At 39.4% G+C, this 12227-nt stretch overlaps 1 protein-coding gene across 1 annotated transcript in view; it reads left to right on the forward strand.

Annotated features, from left to right (window-relative positions):
• Positions 1-12227, forward strand: part of PRSS12 (serine protease 12) — a 31990-nt gene extending 19763 nt beyond the window's left edge. The window contains exons 9-13 of the mRNA XM_054283864.1: positions 3217-3422; positions 4105-4183; positions 6116-6238; positions 9116-9396; positions 11004-12227. Coding sequence (XP_054139839.1) covers positions 3217-3422; positions 4105-4183; positions 6116-6238; positions 9116-9396; positions 11004-11311 — 997 coding nt within the window. The 3' untranslated portion in view covers positions 11312-12227. The remainder of the gene's footprint in view (positions 1-3216; positions 3423-4104; positions 4184-6115; positions 6239-9115; positions 9397-11003) is intronic.

The following is a 12227-nucleotide window of genomic DNA, read 5'->3' on the forward strand; positions in this document are numbered from 1 at the left end:
AAAAACAGGTCAGTGTCTACTGTCACAAGGTATGGATATGATGACTGCAGATTCAAATGCAGGCACACCAGCTACTGAATTCCTAATTTAATGGAGTTTTTCCTTCCTTTACTGATCTGGCTGGATTTGATGTAGCTCAAAGATCTGATGAAACTGTTACACAAGGGATTATGGCTCCAGTCTGCACGACAGTAATTTCAATAAGCTTCATTTAATACAGCAATAGACCTGACAGAAGAAACCCACCCTCTAATTAAAACCACTGCAATGTATGTGTGACTTTTGAAAGAAAACACTTAATCAGGCTTACACCAGTCATCAGCATTTTTTTTCTGGATACCCAAGAGCAGCAAAAAGATAACTATAGGGGAAATATATAAATAGCAGTACTAATAAGACTTGAAAAATACCCAGAATAGTGGTGAAATACAACAGAAAATTAGTGAAATGTCATCTCCAAAGTATCTATAAAGAAATTTGAGCTGAGGAAATACAAATCATATTGCTTGTTGTATCTAACCATGTGAAGTTTGTCCAACCAAATATCACATTATGCCTGAACACACAATATATACCTTGTAAAAACTGCCTAGTATTTAGTAAAAGCCTGTTTAAAAGCAGTACTACACTGTGGCTTCAAAATGGCAAAACTTGACAAGTCAATATATCACTCTTAAAAGGTACCTAACTTGCTAATTCTAGGATAGGTGTCCATCTATCCTAATCCACTTAATTTCCTCATTAACAATATCATGAGAAATAATAATAGTACTGCATCTGAAAAACTCAGCATTGTTATTCTGCATGGGCCTTGGTGTGGGAGAACTGAGAGGAAAAGATCGGAAGCCACTTCTGTCCAGGGACAGATCTGAGCTGACAAAAAGGTTGTTTCTCTGAGGGTCATCAGTGCTGGCCTGGAAAGCAGCAATTAAGGGACACGTGTTTATTAGGGGTGCACTAAAGCCACTTGTAAGGGCACATTCCTGCATGTAACAAAAACATAGATGTAGCATTTGTACCTTCAGAGATTTCCCAATTATATGACATAATTTCCTCTCTTAAGCTGCACTCCTTGCTCAAGAACACCACGATTTTTTACAATTGTTTCCTGAGATGTTTTTCAGTGGGGGTTGGTTTGGGTTTTCTATGGTGCTGTTGGTTGGTTGGGTTTGAAAAGCTTTCATTCCCATTATCAGCAAGCTGAGAGATTACTGATGCACAGTAAGAGATAGATTGTTTTCATACAAAGGTAGGAAGAAGGAGGTAGTGCCCTTTTACTAAATAACTGATAAGATCTGGAGAGAGAATTCTGCACTAGACTGCAATAAATACTTCTCTGGGGAAGGATAAGAATACTGTGGTTGGTGATTGATAACAAAGTAGTTTTCAATATCCCGAGGAACTTTAGAACAATGCCCTAAAGCAGAAACTTTGTTATTTAACAGAGAAACCAAAACCAGGTAAGAATTTACAATGAGTGCCTGTACTGTGTCACTGTGTTGTAACAGCAAACATGAACACATGAGCTGCCCACAGGTATCAGAGAGCTGGACTTATTTTTTTTGTGGTTATCTGTAATCACAGTATCCCTCACAAAAGAAAAACATTTGGAGCAAGAGTCACACTATTTGGGACTGACAAGTCAAATCATAGTAAACTCCTTAGGCAGAGATTGTCCTATACTGGTTCCAAAGGCAGTTAAGGCTTTGGATTATCTGGCAAATACCTTCTAACCATGGAAACTGAAAATATGTAAGGACAGTTGACCTTGTGGTATCGTCTCTCACGTAGTGTTTCATGAGCTTCTCTTTCCTGGCTTTTTACAATTTCTGCATTCTAACCAATGTTCCATACTTGGAAATCCTGCCCAGCTACCCTTCAGCACATAGTAAAAAAATCCACACAGGCAAAGCTATCCACATGCAAAAGTTTCCAAAGGGAGGAAGCTCCTGTGTTACGTTCACGTTTCAGTTACATGGATGTGGCAATAGAGAGCTGGTTCACTTTGAGCCAGTCACATTTCTGCTGTGAGGAAGCTTTGAAAATGGTTTGACAAATCAGGATTCCTCCCCAAAAGACCAAACCCAGCTCAAGAAGGGATGCAAACTCTCCATGCCATTCTCACTTACCTTCCCCAACACTGCAGGTATTGAAGAGGTACAAAAAGAGCTGTAAAGGGAGAGAAATACTTTCTTGCCTAGTACAGTTTCATAGTCAAATTCTCTTTCTCTGCTCCAGCATTTCATCACATCTGAAGTTACAGTTCTGTATGCACAGAAGCAATACTTCACAATATATAATTATAAAATATCCTTTAAAATGGAAACCTGTATTTTAATTATCTGGAATTCCACATATCTTTATCCCAGTAAAATGTCAGTGAATTGCTCTTAACCAGCAGGTAAACTTGTAGTTCAGGCACGCTTAGAGGTGTCTGTGGCTTCCTGCTTCTCTATATAGCCAATTGGGTGGTCTCTCACTCATAATTCCTTCTGCCTCTTAAACCATATACAACAAAATATCTATTTATAAATTAAGAAGATTGCTTTAACTAATTAACAGTAATACTCTATCACAGGAGTTGCCAAGTGAGATGCTTAAATGCTGCAAAAGCACCAAGTACTGGGTTCCTCCCAAGAACAGGGGGGTGCAGACACTGAACTGGTGGTCCAGTCACATGACATTTTTAGACCTCAAATATGGGGTGCCCTGTAAAAAACATGATAATAAAATATTTTAATAACTACTAACAACTGATAGGTCTGTACATCATTGCTCCTACTGCACCGCAAGTATACTGTATTTAACTGGCCCATCTCTCTGAGGGAATCAGACCTGAATAAATTATTTTTAGCTTTCACAGATGCTGAGTTTATACGAGGATTAAAGAGATTATGAAAAAGCAGCTTTCACATATTTTGTTTTATGGCAAAATGTAATGCTGATACAATGTAAAATACTTTGCACACTGCCTTCTAATCAGATACACAAAAGCAGTTTTTAAAAATTAATGAAATGTAGCAATTTTGTCACAGTTTTCTTTTTTCTACATACCAGAATAAGAGAGGTGGTGGAAGGTGCTTGTTAGCAAGTGAAACAGTGACGGGGTTTGGAATGAAACCTCAGTGTCTTTGACTATTCACTTGGAAATTTGAGTAAAATGTAGAATAATGCCTCAAAATGTTTAGTAATTAAAAAAAAATGTTCTGTTTGCAGAGGTCCAGCTAGAGCAAGGACAATGGCCTATTTCGGTGAGGGCAAAGGCCCCATCCATGTGGATAACGTCAAGTGTACAGGAAATGAGAGATCCTTGGCAGACTGCATTAAGCAGGACATTGGGATGCACAACTGCCGGCACAGCGAGGATGCAGGGGTCATCTGTGACCACCCGAGCAAGAAAGTCCCTGGGAACAGCAATAAAGGTGAGGCCCTGGCACCAGGGGCAGACCAACAGGTCCAGGTGAGCAAGTTCCTGGTAGGAAGAGACAGACTCAGCAATCCCACCTCACAGAGGGAACAGCTTTATCAAAAACAATTCTAGAACAAAAGGGGTGGGAATTCTCTCTGCTGACACTGTGAGCTTATTCTTTGCAGCTGCAGAAAGGAAGCACCAAGACTACTCAATCATTACAGGGCAGTTGTTGCTATGGTTTAGAGCAACCATGTTCATTAAGGCGCTTGAGGGACATGATGCAAAAACCTAAGCAGCTCCCTTCAGCTTTTCAAGATGTAGGTTACTCAGATAAGGACTGAGATCTGTGTGGTTGGCCAAGGTTTGCTTCCACTTACAGGAAATAAGGAAGAGCCCTATAAAATCCTACACGTGAGAAGCAAATGTGTGAATACTCTGACCACAGTCAAAAGAACTCAGATACAAAGCATTTCTAAGTCTTGAAAGAATTCAGTGTATTTTCCCCAGTCAAAAGATCTCAGCTATAAAGAATTCCTAAGTCTATCTTCCCCAATCAAAATTTGCCTGTTAAAAACTACCATGAAACATAGAATAACTTCAACCTTTAGATTTTTTTCAAGTTACCTCTCATTGAATATTGGCCACTTTTCACGTTGAGTTTAACACTCTCTACATCTCCCTTTCTGGTTTAGATTCTCTCGCTTCTGTTTGTGGGCTGAGGTTACTCCATCGTCGACAAAAGCGAATAATTGGTGGGAAAAATTCTTTACGGTAAATAATTGGTAAAGACAAGTAATTTAGAATATAAAGCTTCTAAGACATGTGTTTGCCACAAGTGGTTTGCCAAATTTACAGTTTTATTGTGGGCTTGTTGTTTTGTTTTTCTTTTAACTTGTCATGATGTAGGAATAGAAATCTACCCAAAACAAATTTGCAGGAAATTAAAAGGTATTAACTGATAAGTACTTGCAGCATTAATTGAAAATCTTGTGGGTAAAGTCCGTGAATGGGTTAAATTTTAAACTTACAAAATAGCTATTATACTTTTCTCAAAGGATATCTTCATATCAGGAGCTATAAAAACAGGGATATGAATGTAGTGCAAGGTTTTAAATGCCACCTACACCAAAAAAAGGGGCCTGAATATGATTCACAGCCTAAGACCTTATTTTCTTTCATAAAATAAGCCTTGATGATGACACAACTAAAAATTCAGGAGGAACTTACTTAACAACAGTTGTGACTAAACACAAAAAAAAATATATATTTACACAATCTTACAAAAGACATTGTAAAAAATACACTAACAGCATCATTACAAGCATCATGCAATCTGTTTCAGAGTACATGTACAGCACTGATCAATCGATTTCTAAGAAGACACTGCCCAAGTGGGAGAGCTTGAAAGAACAGTAACAAGAGGGAGCCCAGAAAAATATTTTAACACAGCCAGATAAAGTAAGATGACTTACCTTAGTAAAGAGACAAATGAGATAACAGATAATGCACAGCACAGGAGGAGACTGAGAATTCTTGCCTTAGAATATGAGTTCTAAGGACACTTGCTGAAATGCAACAGTGACAAATAAATGTATTGCACAATTTAGTCAGAGCAAAGAAGCTGGTCTCATCATAAATCAGTACAGAAATGTTAGATGAAGCAAAAAGGTGATGAAAATCCAACAGTGCATGCAGAAATGCTTCAAATTCAAGAAAGGGAGCATACGTATGTATCAGAAAAGGACTCAATGTCACAAGAAATCATTAAGACAAGGAACTTGAGGAAGTTTGAAAATAACTGAATACTTACATATGTACCAGCAAATCCAAAGGTGTCTAAATCACCTCATTTTATAAAAACATATTAAATCCTACCTTTTAAAATGGAGAAGTATCTAAATTGTTTTATTCTTTATGGGAAGTAAACTCCTCCACCTTACTTTTAAAACATTTGGCAAGGGTAACTGTGAGATGCTGGACTAGATGGCCCCTGGCAGCTCTTGTTTTCCAGCACACCCATTCAAGCGGACAGTACTCAGAAAACACTCAGACCTCCTGTCGCTTACTCTGGGATTAAGCAAGCTGACATTGCTTATAGGTGCATCTCTCTCCCTTTCCCTTCTCTGACTCCTCATATATTAAACCAGCAAAATAGAAATAATCCTGTATTCATAGGTATGCAAATATGGCCAGATCTACTATAAAAAACAGATAATCCCAGGCTGAAGAAAGGTGCTCCTCTATACTTGAGACTTTTACAGTCACTTTATATGTCTTGTTTTGCCACCTTCCTTTCTCATGAAGACAGGGATGGATGCTGGGTTCAGCTTTTCAAGAAATTCCCCTTTCCCCTCTGCAGTTGACAGGAAATTTCTGGTTTGTTGACTTGGATGGTATTTGGCGAGCAACCCACAGAATGTATTTTTGGCTCAATGAATGCAATCTGAGAAGAGAAAATTCAAATAGCTGACTGTGGGAGGAAGCACTTAAGAGTGCTGGACGCCCAAATTCTCTGTAAAGTAATGTGGACCATTGTTAAAAGGAGTTCTGAATGTTGCCAGGATATAAAATATTCACCATCCTTAACAAAGAGTACATTTTGTAAGTAAGCTGTGTCAGTCAAACAAAGCCAAGAGGATGCCCATTGCAGGTAACCCGAGTTCCCCACAGCTGCACACTGAGCACCGTGTGTCACTCCTGCAGGGGCGGCTGGCCGTGGCAGGTGGCACTGCGCCTGAAATCCTCTCATGGTGACGGGAGACTCCTGTGTGGTGCTACTCTCATCAGCAGCTGCTGGGTCCTCACTGCTGCACACTGCTTTAAAAGGTGGGTCTCTCTCCAATAGGGCACCGTGTTTGAAACTGCTCTGTTCTTCTGGGCATATGCAAAACCATTACAGTTCAAGCCCATGGAAAACTGTTGCACGGGCTTGAAAGGCCAAGAGTTGGCCTTTGGTTTTAAAAAACCCTACCGCTCAACCTCCTTTCCCTCACACAAACAAAACACCCTAATGCATTGAAATTATTTGGGTGTTATCATTCATGTGATGTATATTCACTTCAGTATTTTAGAGATAACACTTCGGCCATTTTAACTTTCTGTTCAAAAAAAAATGCAGCTTATGGCTTTTAAATTATAGTGAAGACAACTGAGCAGACACCAAACATAGGGACTGGAATAGTTTAGATTAAATTTGGTAACAACAGACAATGGTAGACATTTTTACTGTATCACAGCAGTAACTAAATGCAGGACTTCGCTACTGATGAAGTTACTGAAGTATAAAAGCATCAATTTGCACAATAAGGAAGCTAATCTTGTGATTAGTGACTATTTCATTGGAATGGGCTGGGAAAAAACAGAGGAGCACTACAATTTGAGGGTATTTGCTAGAGCTCACTCAAGTGAGCTTTAAACATTTAGAACTTTAAAATGTTTTAAATTTGGATTTTGAGCCTTTAATTTTGCACACTAGTAACAAAAAAGAAAAGTCAGATACACTTTTACTAAAATACAGGTGTGCATTACCTGTGCTGTACACCAGATGCACATCTTTTCTTGTGTCCTAAAATCATGGAGGACTTTCCTTGGCAACATTTCAAGCTGAAGTAGTCAAAGTTAGTAAAATTACCTGCTATTTCCACTGACATCCTAGGTGATTCTGCAGAACTATGGAAGCTCTTAAGTTGCTTTTGTCAAAATTCATAGACTATGGCTTCCTATTTCCCTGTTCATTTTCTCTGTAGCGATTGCCAAGGATGCTGCCTGAGAATCTTGAGAAAGCCTTTGATTACGGGCTTGAAAACCGAATGTGGTGCCAAAGAGTGCCAATTGTGGATACTCTGGGAAGCACCCACAGGTGGGGCAGCAGCATGGCTGGAGCAAAGGACACTGTGGTACTTCCAGATTGGTGCAGCCGCTCAAGGGGCTGTCCCAGGCTGCCCTGAAACTGTCACCTGTGGTCTCAGGGACCAAAGTATTGTTTTGTCCCAGAAGTTATGTTCAAACTGCAATCAGACCTAAGGATGCAGCTCCAACACCTGGTGGATGCACTACTCTTCACTGTAAATGAGGGAAGCCTTTAGCTCTAAACTGGCTTTGGACAGGCTGGGCTGAACTTCCAAATGATCTCAGAGTGATTTTCAGGGATAGGTTTCTAAGAGCTATCTATAGATCAAGTGCCTTCTTCACATATTTTCCACAGATGGACAACACAAAGGCCAGTATACCATTTCTCATATCCTGGAAATTGGAACACTGCTTAAGTAACCAATGTGGGCTCATCTATATTAGGAATAAAAATTAAGCTTAATTTAATGCATGATTACTAGAATTATTCACCAGTACTACAGGGGAATTATTGGTTCTTATACTTTGGCAGATACATTATTTAGGATAAAATGTTTGAAGCTATTTTTTGTTTTATAACTCATCCTTGTCTTGAGTTATTCCGACAGCTATAGGGAAATTGGAAGGTTCATACATTTAGAAAAAATAACTGGATAATTAGAAACATGAGGAAACATCGGAAAAAACCCTTAATGTATCCTATATAGAAGTTCATCTTTGGATGAAGGGATGTCTGTTCACAGCCTGCAGTTTTCTCCATAAAGCCTGGAAGAGAAATTTTGCTCGTGGAAGACCTGAAGGATTAGACCAAGAAAGCTTTACAACCAGGCAACCAGGAATGCAACCCACAACTAGAAGAAATATTCAGTGGTACAGCTATATATTGTGCAGAAAACTGTAATTTTTCTGCTTTGTCTGCTGCTCCTCAAGCGGGCTTTAACAAGCTATGCAGACCAGAACATTGCTGGATGGTATAAAAAGAACAGGCATAGGTTGAAAGGCGATGGGCCACTCTGGGTACTATTTTTTCCAAGCACATTAGAAATTTCCTGTTGAAGGCTATTAAGGGAGAAATAAAAAGAAAAATATTTCTGTTAGCTTAGCCATATTTCAAAATAAATACATGTACCCAACAGTACTCTCATGTTTGCATTTTGCCTGGGAAGGTGTGTGCATAATACAAAAATCTTCAAAGACATGCACAGAAAATTGTTATTTCAGCCACAGTAGTAATCTCTAATGTATTTACCATTTAGTCCACAAAGTGAAAGAAACTGGGATTATATCAGATGCAAAACAAGCCTAAGATTTACAGATCTCCTATCAGTTTGACAATAGTTTGTGCTTGTGATGCACAAATACTTTGTCATCCTTACTATAATTTCACTTGATGTAAGAGGTTTTTATTTAAGTTACCTACACCTCTAAAGTTCCTCAATCAACCCAAGAAGCAGGCCTGAACACTACTGTCATTCCGGTAATTATTTGGAGAATCCCAGTGATGTCACTACTCAGGATGTCATTGCAATTACTGGCAGTTTATGTTACCTTCCTAAATAAATTTATAATGCACACCTTGTACATTTGAAGAGCCACTCATGGCAAATGGCCGTAAGAAAATTGCCCTGTGAAAATATTCAAAAAGAACATGGCACAACCTAAAACCTCAGAAGGTTTTTATATTCTTTAGGACACACTGAAATGTCAGTGTAAACATTTGAGAAAGCATTTTTGCTCTTTAAAAAATCATTTGCTAACATCAGTTATGTGAACAATAAAGTAAGTGATGAACTCAGCATGCTCAGGATGTGACTCTGCCCGAGCCAGCCCTGTTTGTTTTCACCTCCATCTCAGGTACGGCAACAACACTCGCAACTACGTAGTGCGGGTTGGAGACTATCACACGCTGGTGCTGGAGGAGTACGAGGAGGAGATCGGAGTGCAGGAGATCGTGGTGCACAAGGACTACAGGCCTGACAGCAGCGACTACGACATTGCCTTGCTGAGGCTGCAGGGGCCCGAGGAACAGTGCGCGAGGTTCAGCACCCACGTTCTACCCGCCTGCCTGCCACTGAGGAGGGAGCGACCGCAGAAAACCGCTCCCAACTGTTTCATCACGGGATGGGGTGACACAGGTAAAATCACTTCCATGCACCGATCTGCTTATCTGAGGCTGTTTTAGAAAAAACCCTTCAAATAATTAAAGAACAAAATGCTCAAAATGAAAGTATTTTGCTCTTCTTTAACATAGGCAAATATTTTCTCTCCTGATCCTTCACCAGGAATGACAGTATTTTGTTTACTGATTATAGTTTGTATTTGTATCCAAGCAGTGATTAACCATGCCACTCTAAATCACAGACCCTGTCAGTAAAGTGGCCTCATTTAGGAATAAAAAGCTTATTTGTTGCCAGGCACACCCTGCACAGCAGCTTATCACCCCCTGCCTCAGTACATAACAGCTCTAGTAAATGTAAGGTTTCAAAGGTAAGAACCATGAATATTTTAATTTTAAAAAGGTTATTGAAATTACAATACTTCAATAGACAAATGGATGGAAAATATGCACGATAGAATTTTAAATAACATTTTAGTGTTCCCTGTTACCACTGACATTTTCAACCAGCTTTGATTTAAATAACAGAACATCTTGCCAAAATTTACAAGAGCCTCAATGCAATCTGCACTCCAGGCTTCTACTTGCTTTTTTTTGGTCAGTACAAGATTCTTCCTCTTCAAAGGTCTTTGGCCTTTAAATGTTTCACAAATTAATAACCATGTTTTACTTTTATCTTTTTGTGGTGCTGAATACAGTGCAAGACAGCAACCACACTTGAGCCTTTGTTCCAGTGACTCACTAGAACTGCCAAGGAGACAAGGCAAGGCCAAGTATCTGCCCCTCCTCTTTACAAGCATTAATCTGTGTGCACAGATGTCAGGGTCACTGTACTACAATGAATGAGAGATGTGTAGGGTGGGTTTTTGCTAAAAACAATTGTTAATTCATTGCCTAGCTCTGTGTAGCCTTTTTACATAATTCACTCTAAGTCCTGCAATACTGTTAACTTAGGACATCTATTTCAGGAAACATTAACCACTGCATTAATTGGCTTCAGTTTATAGTAAGAATTCACATCATTGCAGTACCTCAGCTGACATTTCACACTTACTATATGAATCATAATTGCTTCACAAGTTATAAGATTTTACTTAAAAAAAGGTAAAACCAACAGTGCCTTTCATTTCCCATGCTTTCAATTGAAAGAGGTGCAAGATACGGAAAAAAAGTAGAAAGATCTACTTGGTAACCACCAGAAGATGCAGCACCTGTTCAGGCTGAGCTACACCAGATTTGAACTGATGACACAGAAATAAAGAATTTCTACTGCTTTACTCTCAGCTGCTCAAGACTCCCCAAAATTGCTTCCACAGAGGTATTAAAGCGCATGCTCTTCTGTAGAAGACAAAGTGCTCAGAATAAACCAAACCCCATCCTTGGAAAAATCCAGAGAACACATGAAGAAAAGCTACTTTTTAAAAAAAGCATCTACATTTTACATTACGATAACTACCATATTTTAATATTATATGTACTGCAGAGATTTTTTTCAGTAGTCTTGTTTCTGGAAATTTTATGTAATGACAAAGCAGTGTGAAGACTTGAGAGCAAAAATCGGATTAAATCACAACTATGTTTCCAAGACTGACCAATATAATGAGACAATTTTTATCTCCTTTTTAGGACGGGCTTATTCAAGAACACTGCAACAGGCTGCCATCCCCTTACTTCCCAAGAGGGTGTGTGAGGAGCGCTACAAAAGGAGATTCACAGGGAGAATGCTCTGTGCTGGAAACGTGCAGGAACAGAAACGAGTGGACAGCTGTCAAGGAGACAGCGGTGGACCACTGATGTGTGAACGCCCAGGGGAAAGCTGGGTTGTGTACGGTGTCACCTCCTGGGGCTACGGCTGCGGGGTCAAAGATTCCCCAGGTGTCTACACAAAAGTTTCATCTTTCGTACCCTGGATTAAAAGTGTGACCAAACTATGAATGCCCATAATGAAAACCAAGTTTTGAGGCAGGACAACTTGAACAGCACACGCAGTGCACAGCTGGGGCCCACAGTGGGTGGAAACAGACATTTGCCTGATTCATGTGTTTTTGTTTTCATTAAATCTAAGCTGTATACACTCAAGCCTTCCAGTTAGGGATTACTGTCCTTCCTGTTGCAGAAGTTTAAATATTGCATGAACAAGCTACTATGTATCTAAGGGGAAAAGTGATAGCCAGCTAGAGTTAATACTGGAGCAGGACAGCTGGAGACTTTGCCCACAAGACTGTTGCTCCAAGCTATTTATGCTCCAAGCTTCTCTACAATTAATTACAGATCTCAATTAATCTTCAGTCTAGTTTATTTAGTCTATTATTCCTATGATTTTACGCTCAGTCCGCTAAATCTGACTCATGTTTCAGTAGCTTCTGAGACCATTCATAGCCTGATTCTTGATAAGCAATTCTGAGTATGTATTAAATGCAGGAAGGAAAATAATGGTCAATTATCACATTCCCAGTTAATTGGCTAAATGTCTTCACAGTTTAGTGTGCCTAAAGTACATTCCCAAGTAAAACAGGCAGTACAGTGACAGTTTCCCCACAACATCCTGCACAACTGCAAGAGCAACAACTTATTTACTTCACTTAGGTAGCATTTGTCCTATTTCTGAAATTCAAAATTTGGAGTATATACAGCATTTTGAAGATTCACTCTTTCTATTTACCACTAGCTGTCAGTACAGTGTCAGACTAACAGACATCCCTATCCTTTCACTGCTGGGCTTTGCTCAAGCAGCGCCAAGAACCTCGGTCAATCCTACCAGACAAAGTTATGCATACAATGGAGTTGTTGAGCCGGAACTTGTCTGAAAAGGTCTATAAAGTCTTAAACTATGTTTTCTAAAAAGCAACA

This window comes from Melozone crissalis, unplaced genomic scaffold (genome assembly GCF_028551555.1).
Source record: "Melozone crissalis strain CALT ecotype California unplaced genomic scaffold, PUWL_Pcris_2 ptg000039l_1, whole genome shotgun sequence".
In the NCBI taxonomy this organism is placed as follows: Eukaryota; Metazoa; Chordata; class Aves; order Passeriformes; family Passerellidae; genus Melozone; species Melozone crissalis.